General features: G+C 37.8%; 1 protein-coding gene across 1 annotated transcript in view; it reads left to right on the top strand.

The window, feature by feature from the left end:
- Positions 1-17,948, top strand: part of STK3 (serine/threonine kinase 3) — a 142,260-nt gene extending 124,312 nt beyond the window's left edge. Inside the window, exon 11 of the mRNA XM_048068668.2 lies at positions 13,674-17,948. Coding sequence (XP_047924625.1) covers positions 13,674-13,832 — 159 coding nt within the window. The 3' untranslated portion in view covers positions 13,833-17,948. The remainder of the gene's footprint in view (positions 1-13,673) is intronic.
- Positions 17,949-19,828: the final 1,880 nt, after the last annotated feature.

The following is a 19,828-nucleotide window of genomic DNA, read 5'->3' as shown; positions in this document are numbered from 1 at the left end:
GTAGGAATGTCATATTATCCAGCCTGTATGACTTCCATGTCAAACAAAATTCAGGCTTCAGGATGTTTTCTCGGAAAGGTCGTTGGAAAGGTGAGGAGCAGAGATGAAATGATATCATTTCATGTTTACATTTATTATACAGTGCAGTAGTGGGTTGACCTACAGGAAAATAGATCCCTACATTTGAATTCCTTTGTAACTTCCTAAGTCAATTGTTAGTTCCTTCTGCTGGAGGGAATTTTAGCAAACCATGTAGAACTGGCAGCAATTTAGCTATTACTGTATTCTGGTTTTGAGGGCTTTTAACTATTTATATAGTATGACACTGTAGCGCTATTATTATAAGCAGGAGATTTAAAAAAAAATCAGAAATGAGTTTGTATCATTATCTCTGCTGGATGTTTTCACAAAAAATTTCATCTAATATGTTTTAGTTTTCTCAGAGGTTTCAACTAATCTGCATGTAATCTCTGTTGGAGAACACTGGTAATATTCCATGTAACTACCTTTTTGATTTCCCCACCTTAACTGCCCTTTTCTGTTTGCCCACCTTTTTATAATTCTATCCATGAACTTGTTTGTGCGTAAAATTTTCCTTGAGGCTACTGCTGACACAACTTGTTCTATTCTTATCTGTTTCTATGGCGTTTTATCCTTTATTGCTTGGTATTTTCTTATACAGTTGTCTATGGTTGTTATAGCAACGATAAATAGCAAATTTGTCAATTTTCAAGCAGCGTGGCTACTTTTTAAAATATTCTGTGATATTAATTGCCAAGCAAGAGATAAAATATGTTCAGCATAGTTTAGCAAATTAACATGATTAAGTTAAATTATCTTGTAGGGTTTTTTGATGTTGCGGCTCCTAGATAAGGGGTTATGCACTGTGCTGCTATTTGGGAGAGTATTAATATAATCCATTTGTGGGGAAAAAAATCATTAAGTTATTGAAACTTCTCCTTTGCTATTGTTATGCTAATGGCCAAGATCTGGTAAATGTTGCTGGCATTCTAGCAACATCCTCATCAGCCAGACTAGTAGGTGTGTAGTTCATAATTGCCAGAGTTCCCTGTGTGATACAGACCATCAGGTGGCGTAAGCACAAGCTCCCAGAATGGAAGATGTTTGGGGATACTGATGTCGAAACCAACAGAAGATTGTGTTTAATGCAAGAGGAAATACTGATGGGGGAGAGAGGAATGTGGTTTGGGTTCAGAATGGTTGAGGACTGCAAGAAGCCAATACTTCTGTAAATGAGTGCCTAAAGTCAGAATCATTAGTGAGAGTGGAAACTATCAAATTAATTATTTTTAAAAATGAAAGGTTAAACAAGCCCATGTTTTTTATACAATATGCTATGTTGCAACTTTAAAATATCTCCTGATATGTTTGAAATTTTAAAATATTTTGAAGTCATTATTTATATTGATTGTGCCTTTTATTAAAGCCTTTGGTGAATTTGACATTCACCTGTAACAATAATTTGCCATAATAAATTATTTTTTGTTTTCCCTAATATATTTCACATTACAGCATTGTGAATTCTTAGAAAATACATGGCATATGTAATTTCAACTGTGTGCAAGTGTGTGCATAGGATTAACTACGAATATTATAATGAAAACCTTACCTTCTCAGTGGCATCAAAAAAAACCTGCCATTGCCTTATCCATGTCCATAGTGTTCTTAAATTGTTAGCGTAACTTCTCTGATGATAGGATGCTGGGACATCTAGGCTTCGATTACACTGTGATTTCAGACCGTAAGAATGCAAGGTCTTCAGCTGTGTCAGCAGCAGTGCAAGTCTCAAAGACAGTAAGCAGAAAACGAGGTATAATTTTTCACCCATCCAAACCAGATCTGGCAGCTTTTTTCTTCTGGAAGAAGAGAATAAGCAAATTGGTCCATTATTCGATATGTGTGGTAGTTCAACAAGGCAGTTTGTATTCAAACCCTAACAGCTTTTCTGAAGACGGTGGCTTAAAGCCAAAATCCATTTTTCTGTCACTTGTAGGTTCTTCATGGAAAATCATTCGAGCATACAAATGGAAATATCCCTCTTTTTTATACAGATTGAAAGGGGAGAGGAGAGGGAGAGGAGCGGAGCGGAGCATTGGGGACTCCTTCAGTTATTGCATTTCTACAGTTCTTAAGATTTATTCCTGTATTTTAAAACCAGTTTTTAAACTACTTGATAAGGTGCTGTTTTCTACTTGTGACATTTAATATGTTAACCTTTTAAAGATACTGATTTTTATTTCATCCTTCTGCCATGTAAGGTGAATTTCATTAGCATCAACTCAAGAATGTGTAATATTTGTGCTTTTTTCTGAGTAGTTTTTCTTCAACATTAAGTCTAATGTCTGCATCCAGATACGTGCAATAACTGTATCCAAAAGTAATCCACGCGTGTTGCTAAATTCATATTTAATACAGAAAGTCTAGGACAGATATGCAGTCTGTCTGACACTAGCCCTATGTTTCCCTGCGTTTGCACTCATGCATATGCATTAGATCTGTTGGTGATGAGGGAGTTGTTCACACCCTCTCTGTTCTTCAGGCTCTGAGCAATGACACTTAATAGGCGATCAGACCCATTAATTTGTACCTTGTGTGTGTTCAGTGTTATGTCTCTGAATACAGCATGCCATTCATACTGAGGAATAGATGTGCTGTGAGCAGAAAACCCAGTGATGCATTTTAAATACATTGCAAGAGCATTTAATAACTCTAGCATTTATATTTTTGTCTTTACTTTGGAAAAGCACTACCCTGAAGGCGGTCTTGACAGTTGAACTGCTTTTACAAGGCAATGTAAATTGAAATCAGCTTTTAATTACTTCTGAAAGTGCAGTTGTGAAACATAATTTTATTTAAAGATGAGCCTGTGAACTGCATAATAGTTGACTGAATTGAGCACAGATTTTGTCTGAGTACTGACACCTTGTATTTGAGGAGTGCATTTGTCTGGCTCACATTTTCCTTATCCTTTTTATACAGTCTAGGAATGTGCTGGATGGATTGTTTGGCGTGAGTTGGAGCTTGATAGGAGCTCTTCAGTATTTCCTGCCATGATGGTTAGAGTTGGAAATAATATAGAAGAGGCCCTTGCTTTTACTTCAGTCTCCAAATTATGAATGCTAATCAAGTTTAAAACCTAGATTAGATTTCAGTGTTTTTCAGGAGAAGGACTTAGATTTGAAGTTACAGCCATCTCAACTTCAAGTGCAGTATGTGTAGTATTTTCATGGTTGATACACTATGTAATGAATAAGATTTTATGATTATTTTCCTTTACTGATACTGTACAAGTAATAGGATTTTATGGTATGTTTTTTTTTCCTTTTCTTGACTGATTTTTTTTTTTTTTGAAACACAACCAAAATGTAGATAATCAGTAAAATGAATTGAAAAACAGCAGTGGGTAAAGAGGCCAGAAGGATTCTACTGAGGCTGGGGTCACATCATACGTCCGGAGGGTTTGCAGAGCTTGTACCATTCCCTTGCTGTGGGCTGTATAATTGATGTAATTTACTCCAGAGATGCGGAAGTGGAATAGTGAGTGCTATGAATTGGGACTGGGATTAATTGACAGTGTTGTCACAAAAGCTTCCACAGTACCTGTTTGCATTGAGGTTGGCTCTGTCTAATGTTTTTCCCTCATCGTAATAAACCACAACTATATCTGCAAACTGTAATCAAAAAAACCTGATTAAACAAACTAATGTTCTGCGCTCTATAGCAAAGTGAGTAGATCAAATGTTGTAGACCTTCCTAGGAGATAATACTGTGAAGGTAAGAAAGCTAATTTTTGGCTTAATCACATGAATGTTTGAGTCATGGACAAAATATTTGATAATAAAATATTTCTCTGGCAAGTGATTTTGGCAATTCTGGGACTCAGTAAGTGAATATGCCACTGAGTCATTTTATCTTGTTCAGTAAATAAACGAGGTTTCTACACTAATAATACAGCAAGCATCTCACTTTTCACAGGGTGGATTGTGTTTTAGATAATAGAATTAGATTGTGTGTCAGTGTTGAAATAGCCTGCATTTTGTGTTCATTAAAATGATAGTGCTTTTTACTGTTATTTAATATTGCTTGTGTGTTTTGGTTCATGGGCCTTTTGATTCATGTGTTTTAATTATTGTCTTGTTCTATATTTTCTTACTTCCAGGATACTTCTTAGTATGATACTTGTAGTGAGAGTAGTGTCCTTGTTTTTAAAGGATAAGACAGTGTGTATTATTGAAAACCTGCAATCTTAGTGGTACTGTGTGATAGGTTATCAATTTCTGTATTTGTTAACTTATTTTAGATCTAATCTAGTCTGGACTAGAAGCAAGACAGCAGCAAATCTGGACATTTAGTCCATTGTGATGTGGATTTCGCCAGGTTGGCTAAAGATTGTTTGATGCTCAGTGTTTTTTTAATTAAAATTGTGTTTCATAAACGTAGGGCTGGTGCATTTCACTGAAAGAAAAACTGATCCTGCTTCAGCGAGCCTGCTGAAACTCAGCATTGTCTGGCTGATTTGCAGATAAGACTTCAGTGAAACAGCTGTGTTGTTAGGAAGAATTAGAGCGTCCCTTCGGCTTGTAAAGAGGTTTTCAAAAATCTTCTGAGTTCTTGAAGATGTTAAGAAAGTTTCCGGATGGGTTTCGATCAGTTTTCCTACCACCAGAGCTGTCCTTGCAGGGCAGCGATCTGGGACTGGGGCCTTGTTCCCCAGCTGCTGCAGGTCCCTGTGCAGCATCCGCAGGCCCTGTGTCTGTGCCCCCCTCAGCTAGGTTTGGCTGTCCTCCTTTCCATCTCCCCTGTCCCCAGGGCATTAATCTGTGTGGTTTTTGTGGGGCAGGAGTCTCTGTTTCTCCCTGCTGTGACTAACAGCTGGGTTAAACTTCTCCTCTTAGCCCTGGCTTTGCCCAGTTGCTGCGTTCAGCTTCGGCCCTTCCTGGTGTATCTCAGGCCTCTATCAAATGATGTCTCCGTTTCGCTGTCTTTTTGCTGTCTTTGCAGTATTTTCTTCCTTCCCATAGGGAATATGAAACCTGGCCGTTGTTGCCTATAAATTACCCTAAGTTTCTGGACATAAGATTTTTCCTGTCCGTCTTGTACCCAAAGCGGTTGAAACCTATACGTTGTCAGACGTGACTGCTAGAATGCTTTCTGCATGAAATGCAAACCAGCAAACAATATGTCTATCATTTTTCCACTTATTAAAGATGATATGTTATTTTCCTCGATCCTTTCTGAATAGGCTATTTTAAACCGAACTGAGTTTTCTTCCTTATAAAGAATATAACCAAGTCAGGGTTCGTCGGCAAACGAGATAAGAATTTGTGTGTGCATTTAGGGCCGGGGGGAGGCCGTCCTCCCTCAGACTTTCCGTGTCAGGAAAACTTAGTTTTGCTGTATCTGTTTTTGTTTTAGTTTGGGGCATGAACATTCTGTATTTCTAAGAGGTTTGAGATTCGCCTGTGTTGTTCTTCACTACGACACTGAGCTTTAAGGTTTAGTTTAAAATTCTTTTAGCCTCTTCCATAGCTCTTCAGGTTAAATGCTTTTCTGCGTCTGGGCTTAACTTTGCATGTATGTATCTCGTGTGCCTTACAGAGATCCTGATTATTTAATGTGCTTAAATTTTTTTCTCATATCATCTTAAATTGAACTATTAAAGTAAAATAGCTTTAAGTGATATCATTATGTATTTTACGAATTTGCAGGTTTTAATACTGTTTTCTTCTTAACTTCAGGACTTGCATGTCATATTCTTTATGCCTTTAACTTTACTTCTAAATACAGTTTTGCATTTAGAAAATATTGTAGCACAAATGGAACATCATTCATATTTTATTATATCTTTGCTATGTTTGGGGGTCCTTAGCTGAATGAGTTTTACATTTTTTAATGCTTCTGATCCCAAATCTTTTGTATCTCAGTAGTTAATGCAGTTTACATTTGCATGTAGATAAACAGAACTTTAAAAAGATGTAAAAATGTTGTTTTCTGAGCATTTTATAAGTGATCTTGTCATGGAAGAATCAAATGTCAAGAGGCAGTGCCTTAGCTTGAAAAAACTTTTGAAGTAACATCTGCATTTATATATAGCTGAATGATAATTGCAATTTGCTGAAATGGGATACGGAGTTCTTGTGTCTTGAGTGCGCTGTGAGGTACCTGCTGATAGCTGAGCTAATTATGAAGGACAACTAAAAGTGCTTGCCCTGGGGATTTACACATTAATAAATATAAAATGCTGACTTTTAGGTACTACATATCTAGTACATTAAAAACTCTAGCTGCAGAATTCAGTTTTGTTTTAAAACTTGGTATCTATGTGGGTTATATTTGAAAAACTTTTTTTTTTTTTTTTAATCCCCCCCCCTCCAAAAGCAGAAAGAGCCAGGGGGAGATCCTGTGTGCTTTTAGATCAGGTGTGGCAGCTGCTCTGCTATCAGCAGTGTGTGATATTTGCCACCCAGCTTAAATATCATCATAAATATCCAGATGGAGTGTTTTTCCTAAGCTTTAGATTATTTACTCTGTTGCGAGCTCCACTAAACATTTATAGTGTATTTTGTGGCTAACTGTAGCTTGAGATGCCTGATATAGAAAATCACAGTATTTAAAAAAAGAAAACCACCAAGGTCTCCCTCTAAGGCATTTCAAACGGTGATTTTTTTTTGCTTGTGATAATCTAAAAGTCATTTTGAAAAATGTCTGTGATGGATGATGCAATTCTAGAGAGAGGGCAAAAGCAAATTAAAATATCGTGCTTCATCAGACTCAGTTGTAAGTGTATAATGTAACAATACACTCTCTAAATGACAGAAAGAAGAGAGACTGGTACGCTTTTTTTTTTCTTTTGTGCACTCTTTAAATTTATTATCTATCAGATAGTGAAGAATTGATCTCAAAGTTACTTATTAATGATATTTTCTACCAGTTTTCCTGGGATACATTGCTTGCAGTTTATTTCCCTATGTTCAGGTTCTATTTACATTGTTGTATCCCTTTTAGTGAAAATTATAACCCCCCCAACCACGTGAACATCAGCAGCTTTAGTAGTAAAAACAATGTAAATGATATTTAAACTGCTTAGGATATGATAAAGCATAAACACATACTACATGACGAGTGTTGTCAGGAACTGTAAAATTGCAATATGCAAGAGTTTCAGTATCATTTTTACATGGCTTTTCATGATGACTTCTGTTTTTCCTTAGATTTCGATTCCTGTAGTCAAGTTAGCTCATTAAAGTTTTAGGCTCCTAGATTTTTTTTCCCTGAACTGTTTAGCCGTTACAATTGCAGAAATGCTTTGATTCTGGCTGCCTCCTCATGACTCAGAAATAAAAAGGGAAGTAAAAAGACACCTCCCTCCTCCAAGGAATTGTCATTTTAGGAATCTAATTTTTTATTGGTAGTTTAATGAAGGTTAAGGACCCAGCTCGTAATTTTTGAATTTTAGGATTGGCAATACTTAGTGTACTTAAAGGAAAAGCCCTGGGTAGTATGCAACAAAGGTATGCAAATGATAGCATGCACTAATGCTATAGAAAACTCATTTTTTGTTGGTGGTGGTTTGCTATTTCAGTGTAACTTTGTATGAAGCTGAGAAAAGCTTTCTAGAGCTGAGAAATGCTGATGATAGTAACTGAGATTAAGCTTTGTGTTGTTAAAGTGATATATGGTTTTAATATATGAACAGAGAGGGTTCTAGTAGTGAAGACAGGAATCAATCATGGAACATTTATATACAAATTTATTCCTAAAAGGACTTTTTAAAATTAATTGAAGCTGTCCCTGTTTAATTTTCTGTTAATGTCCTGTGCTTATTTTAACCCTCAAAATGCTTAAGGTAGTCCTGTGGAATAAAATTTTGGTTTTATATGTTAGGCTACTGGTTCTGCCCTCCTGTACATAAATCGTCAAAAACAGTGATAGTAAATGAGGTTATTTTTTATATTCATTGTATTTTTTATATAACACCATGTTTTGTGTTTTGCAGTAAGGATACTCGCTTCCCAAACATACCGAAATAAATTCTCTTCCCTGTCCAAGTTTTTTTTCTCTTGTGACTGATTTGCCTGTTCTAGCGACAACAAGGCTGCGATGAGAGCGGCTCAGAGCTCTGATGTGTGGCTAGTGGGTGTTTCAAGTAGGTCATTGCCCGATGATGCTACTGCCAGGTCAGTAAGTTTTGATGTATGTGCAGAGCAGTTCTCCCCTTGTCGCTGCACGGGAGCAGCTGACGGTAACTGTGGTGTATTTCCTTGCATGTAGGGCTAAAAAAACCTACTAGATAAGTGAGCTTTTGGGTTGGGGTACGAATTCATAGACCAGAAAAATGATTTGGAGAGGCCCACCTTTTATCTTGGCATCCTGACTCAAGTCTGATTTTTTACATTGGTAAAAAGGATTTTGAAATCACCAGTGGACCTCATTCCGTAAAAGAGAAGAAAGCTGCTCAGCAAAGGTAAAGGAACAGCTACAGCGGGAAGAGAGTTTCTCTTACCCAAGGCCACTAACAACACAAAACAATCCAAGGCATGCACTGGTTAAATCTTAGAAAGTGCTATAGGCAACCCACTTTTGCAATTGCCATAGAAAATTATTGTTGTTAGCCATTCTGTTGATAGTTCATATTGTAGGAATTACTAGCAGATGGGAAAATAGATGACTCAGAATACAGTATTAACAATCCATATTTTTTTAATCAAAGGCCTCTAATAAGGCATGTTGCATCTGTAAGATTCATTTAAGCAGTTGCTAGGAAGAACTTGTTTTTTCAAGTAAACACAACAAACTTGATACAGATTATTTTTTGATTGAATATCTATTTTCTTAACAATTTAGACCCTGAAAATACATTTGCTTGTTTTCGTTGCACCAGCTTAATGGCAGTATTCCATAATTTAGTTTGATAGACTGGAGGTTTGTAATGGTAATTCATGCATTATGGAATTACTAATGAAATCTAATTTTATCATATTGAAAACATCACAGGCCTAGAGATTTTATTTACCTCCGTTAGCTGTCAAGGGTGGATTAAGATTATAGTGTGCTACATCCACCAAAACTTTGGATTTCGCCCCCTGAAAAGTTTGGATGGCTATAGATATGTGCTGGCCAAGTCTAGTTAATGAATTCCAGACTCTTTTCCAGACCCCTTCGCTGCAATTCATGGTCTGCAGGCACCACCAAGTATCTCAGATACTTTTCCTTCCTCTTGAGTCCTTTGCTGGACACAGGTAATTAGGATTTGCATTGCACCCCTTGACTTGATGACTTCTGAGAATCCACTTTTGGTTGTACATCATCTCCTTTCTTTTCACTGTATTACTAGAGAGCTGTAGTCTTTAGACAGCAACACATATATATTTTCCAATTGACCATTTTGGCCTGAATCTTCATCAATATGATTTGACCAGGGTTGCCAACAGAATATGTAAGGCATGTTGTAGGTCTTCCTTCAGGCAGAAGTATTGACTGCAAGTAATTATTCTTTGCTAAAAATGCCAGTCCGAATGAAGCTGGTCCATCTGGAATGCAAGAAGTTAGACTGAAAAAAAAATAAAAATAGAATTTGTTGTACTTCCCATGCTGGACTTTAGTTCTAAGAGATGATCACATCAGTATGGGAGGAGAAAATTCCTTCCGTGGCATTGTTTGAAGACATGTAATAAAAAGCAAGCTACCTGAAGCCAGCATCGACCAGAATAAAAATGTTTTCTTCATAGAAAATCATCCTCTGATGAAATGGTAAAACTGCGCTGCAATCCAGCTACCTTCCATTATACCACTGGATTAGTTTTTCTTTAGCTACGGCGCTTACAGCTGCTTCTTAAAAACCCAGATAATGGTTCTGATTTGTTCTGCTGCTTTTTGAGTTCTGCATGTAGCCTTTCTTGGAAAACTGACCCAATTATGAATAAGTTGAACAGCGAGCCGGGAAGAGGCAGACAATTGGTGTCCTACTTGCTAAAAGTTCAAGATGAGGTACACCAGGTTGCCACACTTCTGCCTCCTAAGAGGAGACTTGTGTTGTGCAACTGGAAACGGTAATTCAGCCACAGGGTTAGGTGCCTTGCTTCTGTGCTGGTTGTCTCCAGCTCAGAGTGGTGCTGCCTACAGGGTCTTCTGCCACTGGCAGCTTGGGCTGATGGAGCTCCTCTTTGCTCAGGTTCCTTTCGTCCACCAGGATTTCACCCTACATCAGGGAGAGGAGGAGGCAGAGACGAGAGCTGCTGGCATTCAGCTTGCACCAGCGGGAGCTCCTTGCACAGGGATAACTTCGAGCTGGCCTCTTTGTAGGCAGTCAGCATCCTTTAATAGAGTTCCACCGGGGCTTCTTTGGATGCGACTGTCTTGAGAATGTCACCTTGTAGAAGAAATTATTCAATGTTATCCAGCTTTGCTTTGTATCTTATTCCTTGCCTCTCTTACTCATTTTAAGTCTCTTTCGCTATTAAATTAAGAAATACACCTTTTGGAAGAAAAGGATTTTTTTTCTCTACACAACTTTTTCTACTAGAAACCTGAATATGCATAGCCACTCCGAAAGACTCGGTGTGTGAAACAGATATACACATCTTTTTAAAATATTATGTATTTACATTGTGTTGCACCTAATTGATAGGTTCATGGTGCTGTAAGTCTCAGCTGGGACTGTTGCTTTCCCAAAGCCAGTGATTCCCAGGTGATACAAGGGGTCCCAGCGAAGACAAATGCTCCATTTGCCTTCCAGAAGCTCCATTCACTGGAGACTGCCTCTGTAACAACAAACTACGCGGGAAATCAGTTCTGGCTGTTTAAATTGCAGGCTGTTTGCAGGTGAAAGTAAACGGGAGTGCCAAGCTCTATCACTTTAAGAAATCGAATCAAAACATTCATCATGCAAGGGAATAAATTGCATAGGGATAATTACATTTCCTGTATGAGTTGTTTCTGCGCATCTCACTTAACGTTTGCTGTTGCATTCAGTGTTTGCTCTTTTGCCAGCTTTAGGGTTCAGGAGGTAATATCCGTAAAACAGACAGAAGTCGAGAAAAAAATATTCTGAAATTTGCTGAAGAGACATAGACATATGTGCACACAAACGTACACACATCCCAAAATGAGCTGCAGCTTTTAGATGTGATTAAGTGGTTTTCTATGGTGCGTAGAGCTCTGTGACCACTTCTGTCTTATCCAGCATCTGAAGCCAGATAGATGAGATTCATAACTCTGTTTTCAGATCCTTCATTTCCCTCTTTTCTGTCATTTGCTTCCTCTGAGTGTCCCAAGCATCAACCACTTATACAGATGAGTACTGCAGTTCCCTGAGTCCCCTGGGTGACGTGACTGAGATCACTCTGCACAATTCTCATTCTCTGGATTTAAAAATTCATTCCCTTCGTATTTTAATTTCCAGCCCAGCTGTCTGTGATCCTTAAAGATTATTTAATTCTGTTTGCTGGCTCTGCTTCCTGACTGAAATTTAAATAAAAACATACCCATCATATTCTTCTCTGACAATTTATTTAAAAAATATATATATATGTCTTTCAGCACAGAATAATTATGTGATCACATGAATTTGAGTCTACTGTGTGCAGTGTAAGCCTGATGTCTACAGCGGTGATTCAGAGGGAGTAAGTGGCTGACCCAGACCAGACAGGAGACTTCATCAGTGACACTTGTCACAAACACACAAGTGGTTATTGATGGTGCCTTCCTTAGTCCATTTGCTAGTCCATGAAGCTGCATATCATAGAATCATAGACTTTTTCCTCCCCGACATGCTAAAAACCATAGTTTTATTGCTTCTCTCATCCGTGCTGCTTGTAGTCGGTTAAAGGGGAATCAGTGCCGTTATGTCGCCTTGTAATACTGCAAGTTCCTCTGACACCTCACTGCTCTAAAGAATATTCTCACTGAAAAGTGTCTGTAATATGCTGGTTGCATTTACCAAGTGGCTAAAAAAGAACTTTTTTTAATCTCTTCTTTCTCTGAAAGCGGGAAGGTGTTTTTCTGTAAGTGTCTTGGTGTCCGAGAAATTATGATTCTTCTCCCCTATCCTTTCTTGCATTCATCAGTGGGGAGAGGTGTAGTAAACCAGACTGTTTAATTATATGGGTATTTAATTATTTGGGAGGCAACTCCTTCCCTCCGAAGAAACAAAAGGTGCCATTTGTCCTTGTGATGATGAGCTGCTGAGCACATCTGGGGTGTCTGAAGCTGATGCTGCTCTGAGGATCTTTGGTCATTGAAGATGTTTCTACTTTTGGCTTCTAATTCTCTCTTTCACAGGAATCTTTACTGTTAAAATGACATGGAATGAAAATGGGTGTCTTTTCCTCTATGTTCTTGCATGATTTTCTGGGCTCCACTCCCTGTGGATTATGACTTGAAGTTATTTGTTTACTATGTACAACATCGTGTATTGGTGGAAGTCATAGCACCGGGGTTTGGACCGTATGTAGCAATATGTGCTGCTGATTTACATGCCTCAGAAGCTGATAAAAATAAAGATCAAAAGTAGCATTTCATTTCTCAGGGAAAGCAGATCAGACGGTGTTGATGGAAGACTGCCCTAGATTCATAAACTAAGCGTTGACTCATTAGTAGGTTGATTCAGAAAATGTTGTCTTTTTTTTTTTCCTGAGTTAGGTGGTGTGCTTGTTTGCAATGCCAGCATATTTGCAAACAAAATATAGATTGCCTCTTTCCTGGGATGAACTTGTGTGCTGTTTGCAATCTATCGATGTGTGCCACACTCATCTCTGACTGAAGAGTAATTGGCACATAGGCAATTCCGACAAGAGAGAGATGCAGAGAGGTACTCCGCTTGCTCAAGAAAAAAATACACAGGCCAACCAAAGGAAGATATTTCAAATGTAGATCCTGCCCTGCGAGAGCAGATGGGGCAGTAACGCCCGACGTGCCCCAGTGCCTGCCGAGATCCAGCCTTTACTTGCAGCAGCCAAGTAGCCAGAGGAGGGGTTTACTTGTATGACCCGTTGCTCTTAATGAATGAAATGTAATGAACTGATTAACACTGTGAGAGAAGAGAGTGGGCAAAGGTAACTCCCTCCCACGAATTCAGGAGGTTGGTTTGTGCATTATTTAACCACCCTGCTGGCAGTTTGCCTTGCCTAGCCCTGGCAGTGGTGTGTTGAGGAATGCAGGTGTCTTGTCATTCTTATCAGAAAGTACCTCCAGATCCGTCAGGCTATGCCTTACAGCAGTTCTCTATTTCTTAAGGCTGCTATGAGAGGCTGAATTCAGTAAAGAAGTATTTCATTAATCAGTATAATGTATGTACATGAATATACTCCTGTATAGTATGGCGTGCATTTTTTCAGCCTAAGGAGTTTAACTCCAGGCCTATATTTATTCACAGTGTATTTACAAGGTATGTGAAGTGTTTGCTGCTTTTTCTTTTTATTAACTGTACTGCATATGTGTGTGTGTTTGCATATGCTGTTAAATTATTTACTGTGGAGCGCACTAAGGCTTCTGACTGCATGAACAGGGATATATGTATGTATACACACACAGTATGAAAAAAGACATTGCAACTGTAAATTAAAAGGTTATGAAAGGTGGTTTTCATTTTTATCGTAATGCGTTTTTAACCTATTTTGTGTTTTTGTTTGTTTGCCTGTTTGGTTGTTTTACAGTTAAAGAATCTAAGTTTAGAAGAATTACAGATGAGATTAAAGGCTTTGGACCCTATGATGGAACGAGAAATTGAAGAGCTTCGTCAGAGGTACACTGCAAAAAGGCAACCTATCCTAGATGCAATGGATGCCAAGAAGCGGAGACAACAAAATTTCTGAGTTTGTTTTACTTTCAGAGATAATGCTACGAGTCAATGTGGACACTGGTAACTTTATAAGTCTGAAGGAGTTTTAAAAATCCAATCTTTTCAATTTTCCTTCACAACCGATGACAATTGGAGCAGTGAAAGAACACATGGTGTTCTCCAAAGGCAGTGAAACACATGACCACTCGCTATATTTTCAAATGTTTAATGTAATAGAAGTTTAATCTGTTACTTCCCAATCTTTTTCAGGTGTATCGTGGTAACTTTGTGTTGTACATTAGGAGTTGTGTTTTGGAGCACCTGGAACTATTTCTTGATTGTGCAACACTACAGAGCCTTACGTTGCAATATATTTTCCTCCCACTTAGTAGCATATTTATTATGTAATCTTTGGTTATCCTATTTATTTTATGCCTGTTTTCTTTTTATTAGGAAGTGTTAGGATAATATTGTGGAGAGCAGAGCCAGATAAGATAAAATTAGTATTGTAGTATAATGAAAAGAAGCTCACCACTATATTGTCTTTTAAAACTCCGAATTCAGCAATTGTCCCAATTCAGGACAGCACTTGAACATGTGTCCAGTCCATTCCTATCAGTACAACTTTAAGCGTAATCTAAATAATAAGCACATGTTCTCTGTTCTGAATCAGGGATTGTAGCTGTAGTTGAGCAATACAATTGCTACACTCGAGACCATTCTTTTAAATAATATTTCTATCATTTTTAAGCACACCGAATGATCTCTCACTAAACAAGAAAACAAGTGCCTAATTGGTTTTGATTTTTCTATTGTTCAGGAGAAGCAATGCTTGCAGTCACTCCTGCAGTGTAAATTTTCAATTGCTATCGCAATTCTGACCAGTATAAACCCCTGTTTTGCACCATAGTTTTATAATGAAGTAACAGCTACACTTTCTGGATATGTGGGATTATTTTTTTTTTTGGTTCATTTAATTTTATAGCACTATTTTGAGGGGAGAGGGGAGTTATTCGTGGTTTGGGTTTGGTTTGGTTTCACATTATAGACATTAAGGGATAGTAATTTAAAAGCCAAAGAAAATCAATTGAATACTTACACATAGTAAGTACTGAAAAGAAGCAATGTTTTGCAGTCCTCTGAGGGTTCTGTCCTGCAGTCACTGAACATTCAAAATTCCTGTAGTCTTCTGTGGTAGATTTTGGGGAATCGGAAATGCAGGACCAAGCTCTTAATACCTTTTTACAACTTCTTCTGTCTGATTTATATTGTGTGATATCTAGTAGGTAGAATTTACAGCATTGCAAGAACTATTTCAGACTTAGCCGAAAATGTGATCCACTTTCTGAACAATCTACTGTGTTCTCTATTGCAATCTTTACAATTGTTGCCTTTTGTGTAATTAACTTTACTGTGATAGTCATACTTTTTTAAACAGTACAGCTGAAAAGACCTTTACTTTCAACCTCCAGCTGTTAAGCTTTTAATGGTGACTACTGTACGGGCATCTTCTGTTGAATGTTTTCTGGAAGTTAGTAATCATCTCATACCTCTTAACAGTTACTGTCATCATACGTGGACCATTTAGACAGAACAGTGCAGATTTTGGAAATGGTGCATTAGATCACAAAGCTTATGCAAAAGGAAAACAATAGATACTACAAGATCAGCATATTACAGCCGTGCTGGGACCAGTATTTGGTTTGAGCTGTATCACAGCCATTGTTGTCACTGTCATTCTGTGTGTGTGTTTGCGTGCATGCCACGCTCTAATTTGTAAACCCTAGAGTCAAATAAATTTTAATTGTGATTGTTAGAACATCCTTACCCTCAACTCTTTTTATATTTCTTGAAATAAAGACCATCCCTTATGAAGAAGCAAGAGCACAGAAGATCCATAAAAATTACTTTAGGCAAGATAAATGCACCTTGTATTCTTATGCCTCACATTTATACAATGAAATGATATAAAGTAAAAAAAATAGCATAATCATATCATCGTATCATTAGATTATAATCATAATGCAGGAAAAATAACAGCGGCAACCCCCTCATTTGTGTGGTTCTTATTTATTTAAAGCTCATTAATTCTTCAACTTTCTGGTGTGTGTGTGTATACATATATACATACAGACACGCACCCATATATAAGCAGAAATCTAGAACAGGAAGATTTAAACTATCAGGAGAGGAACCTAACTTGCCTTTTGTTGGTGTGCCTTTTAAGCAAAGTGTCATTGTCCAGACACTCTTGCTTGCATCATTAGCGGCTTTCTTTCCCCTTATTCTCTGAAACTTTTCCCAGCAAGAAAGGGCTTTGATTTGAATAATGTCTTTACAGTGTAATGTATAATGTAATATAATGATCACAATTTTCCTATTTTGTGTATTCTGAAAGCTTTTTAATGCAGTGAAAGCTTTTTAATGCAGTGCGCTAAATATGAATTAACTGTCCAGCAGGACTCCAATAAAAGGCCATTTTAGACTAGAGGTGTTGCAGTCTGACATCTGAAAGGTATCAGAAGACAAAGGACGTCCTCTCTTCACTCCTGATCTGTCTGCATAGAAACAATTCGTGTAAACTTTGTGCACTAGCGCATACACACATGCAGGAGAAAAATCTGAAAGCCATGGAATAAATAAAATGCAAAAGAAAGAAACAAGCCACTTAAAGGTTTAAAAAAAAAAAGAAAAAAGCTTCTGAGACACTGTAACCTGGGTAGATACAGGAAGCTTGTGACCAAAGAACACTTCCACAAATGAATATGAAATTATTCACGTTGCCCTTCTGGGATGTGCACACTGCAGTCAGTGTCAAAGCTGTCTTTGGCTTCAGAGGCCAGAATATCAGGCTCTGAATGATGATATCAGGCTCTGAATGATGTGCAAGCATAATATATAGAAATAGGTTTCATATTAAGAGATGGACACAACTTATTATTAGTTTCTACTGTTCATACAAGTGAATCAAATCATCCATGTTGATAGCTACACATCTCTACTGGAGGGTGAGCGTCTCTGTAGAGGAAAGCAGATAGCACAATAAACAGGACATTTTAAAAGCAAGACTTGGAGGAAATCTGGTAGAACTACTGACAAGTTAACCTTCAGTGAGATTTTAACTGAGCGATTTCTTGTTTGTTTCTGACTTTGTTTAAGTTTAGGAAGGAAAAAAAAAAAAGAAAAAAAAATTACCTATTACTAAACATTTGTAATAAAAGCTAATTTTTCATGTATAATGTTGTCTTGTTGTTCATTCTAACTGAAGGTAATGTTAGTGGTAACTGTTAATGTTCGTTTACATAGCCATCTCTCATGTTTTTGTTTCCTTTCTATATTATTCACAGTGTACTTCTGTTATACTCACAGAAAACCACATCTTTCAAAGTCAGCTCTGGAAAGGATCTCAGTGGAAGAGCATTAGGCCAATCTAAGGAAAGAAATCCTCAATTGTTCGTGGAGGTGTCTCTCTGCAGTCTCCACTTCCTAATGGCCTAATCCTGAGAGACCCCAGTAGGTTGGAGGTATTCGTAGACATCCTTTACTTAGAGGTTTCATTTTCTAGGGTAACGAGAATAATAATTGATGAATAGTCTTAACTGGGGAAAGCTACAACATTCAATAACTCAGTTTTGATTCCATACCCTATGTCTTTTCTGATTTTTTTCTTTAGTTATTCATCTCTGAGAATTTGCCCAAAAAGACGCTTTAGTATAAGGGACTCATGAATAAAACTCCTTAGACAGCCACACTATCTTTGAAGTGACAAAATTCTACCGCTAAACTTAATTAATCTGACAGTTATTGGATATTATAATTATTTACTGTTTATCCACAGTAAATAATAGCTTGCCTGTATTTGCCCAGGTATATTCAGAGGGGAGTGTACAGTGGCTCAGGCTGTGTCCATCTGCACGGTGTTGAACTTCCAAATACAGGAGCGGCTGATGATAAATGAATCAATGCACAAGTCCATGAGATAGCATTAGTCACTATTAACAGGCATTGGTGCTTCTAAGTGGAATGTATTCTGTACAAATTCTGTACAGCACTCCGTGTGCACGCTGTTTTATCAAATGATGAAGGTTTCATTTTCTTTTTTAATTGTATTCATGGATATAAAACTAATTAAAAAGACCTTATAACATGAGGAAGCCTTTATTTCTTTGCATTTGTAAATATTCAGGGCTCCATCTTACTGTAGTGTTTCTTTCTGTACTTCAGAAGGCAAAGGCGGGTGTTCTCTAACATACAGCGAGTTGGGAAATTGGTTTAGGGAATTTTCTGTACCAGGCTGTGGTGCGACAGTGTTTTGTCCACTATGGCCAATGAAAACCTTGGAGAAGACAAGTCTGGGTAGCAGGTGGTGTTTCCTGCCAGTGTTTTGTACCAGGTGTTGCAGTATTGTAATCCTTTTTGGGAAAGGCAAAATTACATTGATGGCCCAGCGTAAGGTCATTAAGTTGCACATGGTGATTAGCCCCGTTAAGTTTGTTGTAAAATACATTTTCTTCACAAACCTATTTTCTTTTTATCGTTTTAGTGTATTCCATATGGAAAGGGACTCCTATTTACATGGTGTGCCTCATCTGTTTTTTGTTTTCCTTTGTTAGAGTGTTTAAAGAATACTCATTAATTCCTCCTGGTTTGCTTCTCCCCTTCCCCCTGCTCAGGAGGACAAATGTGGGCATTACTTATAAGAGCTTTCCCTTAGTCAGCTGTTCTTGGGATGTTGTCCCACCAATGCCAGCAACAGCATTTATTCTTTTCTTCAGTGACCAGAGATCATTGAAGCAAAGTCTCAGCTGCCCTATTTTCCCATTATTTGACAATATGGTATGTTCAGATCCTAATCAAAACTCTCTTTTTTCAGAGTATTTGTTAGTCCCAGACTGAATAGGTACTAAGTGCTTTTTTCCGTTGTTTGCTTTACAAATCCCTCTGTGTGGACTCATTTTTAATTTCACTAGGTCTTAGAGAGTCTTCCAGGTTAGAGGAGATAACTCTATTTGTCATAAAAACGGGAAGAAAAAAAATTCTTCAGGGAGAGAAGAAACACCATATGGCATTTGCACCTGGCCAGGTTTCTTCCAAGGCTAACTATGGATGTTAGGAAAAAAAAATACATTGGCTGACATCAGCATCTATGTAACTTACTGTTCCATGTCTGTGTTTCACATCTGACTTGCTTCCATTAATGTTTGTTGGTTTTTATGTCTGTGCTTTGTTATTCAGTTGCCACTTGTACAGATAGTGTTGTTTTTTGGTTTTAATTTATAAATGAAAACATACCATAACGATGTCAAGTAAATTAACCATGGGGGGAAACAAAACAGAAAAACAATTGAAGTCACTGAAGGGATGGTTCTTTCTCTTCCTTCCTTTCTCTCTCTGTGTATTCAAACCAATGCCTGTGGTCAGGGAGGCCTTGTAAGAGCCAGCTCACCATCCTAGGGTCAGAGCCACGCTGCGGTGGCAAATGTCTTTTGATGCAACTTTTCTTTGGTGGCTGGACTTCATCCTGGCCTGGTGCAGATGTAGGTATGCCCACACGATTGTCAAAGGTGTTTGAAAATCATGTTGAATCTTTGGAAATGAAAAAGTTCCTTGTGTCCATTTTTATAGTGATGTACAAAAAAAAAAAAAAAAAAAGGCTTGGTGGCCATTAGGAAATAATCTTAGCACAGTGGGAGAGTCTGTGTAATTGAGTCAAGTAACAATTCCTTACCCTACACGACAACGTTTCTTAGTCCAGTTGTGCCATTCCTTGGCTTCTCAAGGTTTCACTGTAGGCAATGGGTTTATCTTTGATGGAAGTGATGGTGGGAGCAGGAAGCTTGCACGTGCTAGGGGCAAACAGCCGAAGATCTCGCTTGGTGCATGACCACATGCTTATGTACCTGGATATATGTTTTACTTGGTCAAATTAATTAAACTGTATGGTCTTTACTAAAGACCCAGCTTGCTCAATGTGGGTATTCTCTCTCTCTCTATATATATATATATATTATATTACAAAATCTCTCCCTG

Source organism: Anser cygnoides, chromosome 2 (genome assembly GCF_040182565.1).
Source record: "Anser cygnoides isolate HZ-2024a breed goose chromosome 2, Taihu_goose_T2T_genome, whole genome shotgun sequence".
Lineage (NCBI taxonomy): Eukaryota > Metazoa > Chordata > Aves > Anseriformes > Anatidae > Anser > Anser cygnoides.
This window is presented reverse-complemented; position numbering and strand designations above follow the sequence as displayed.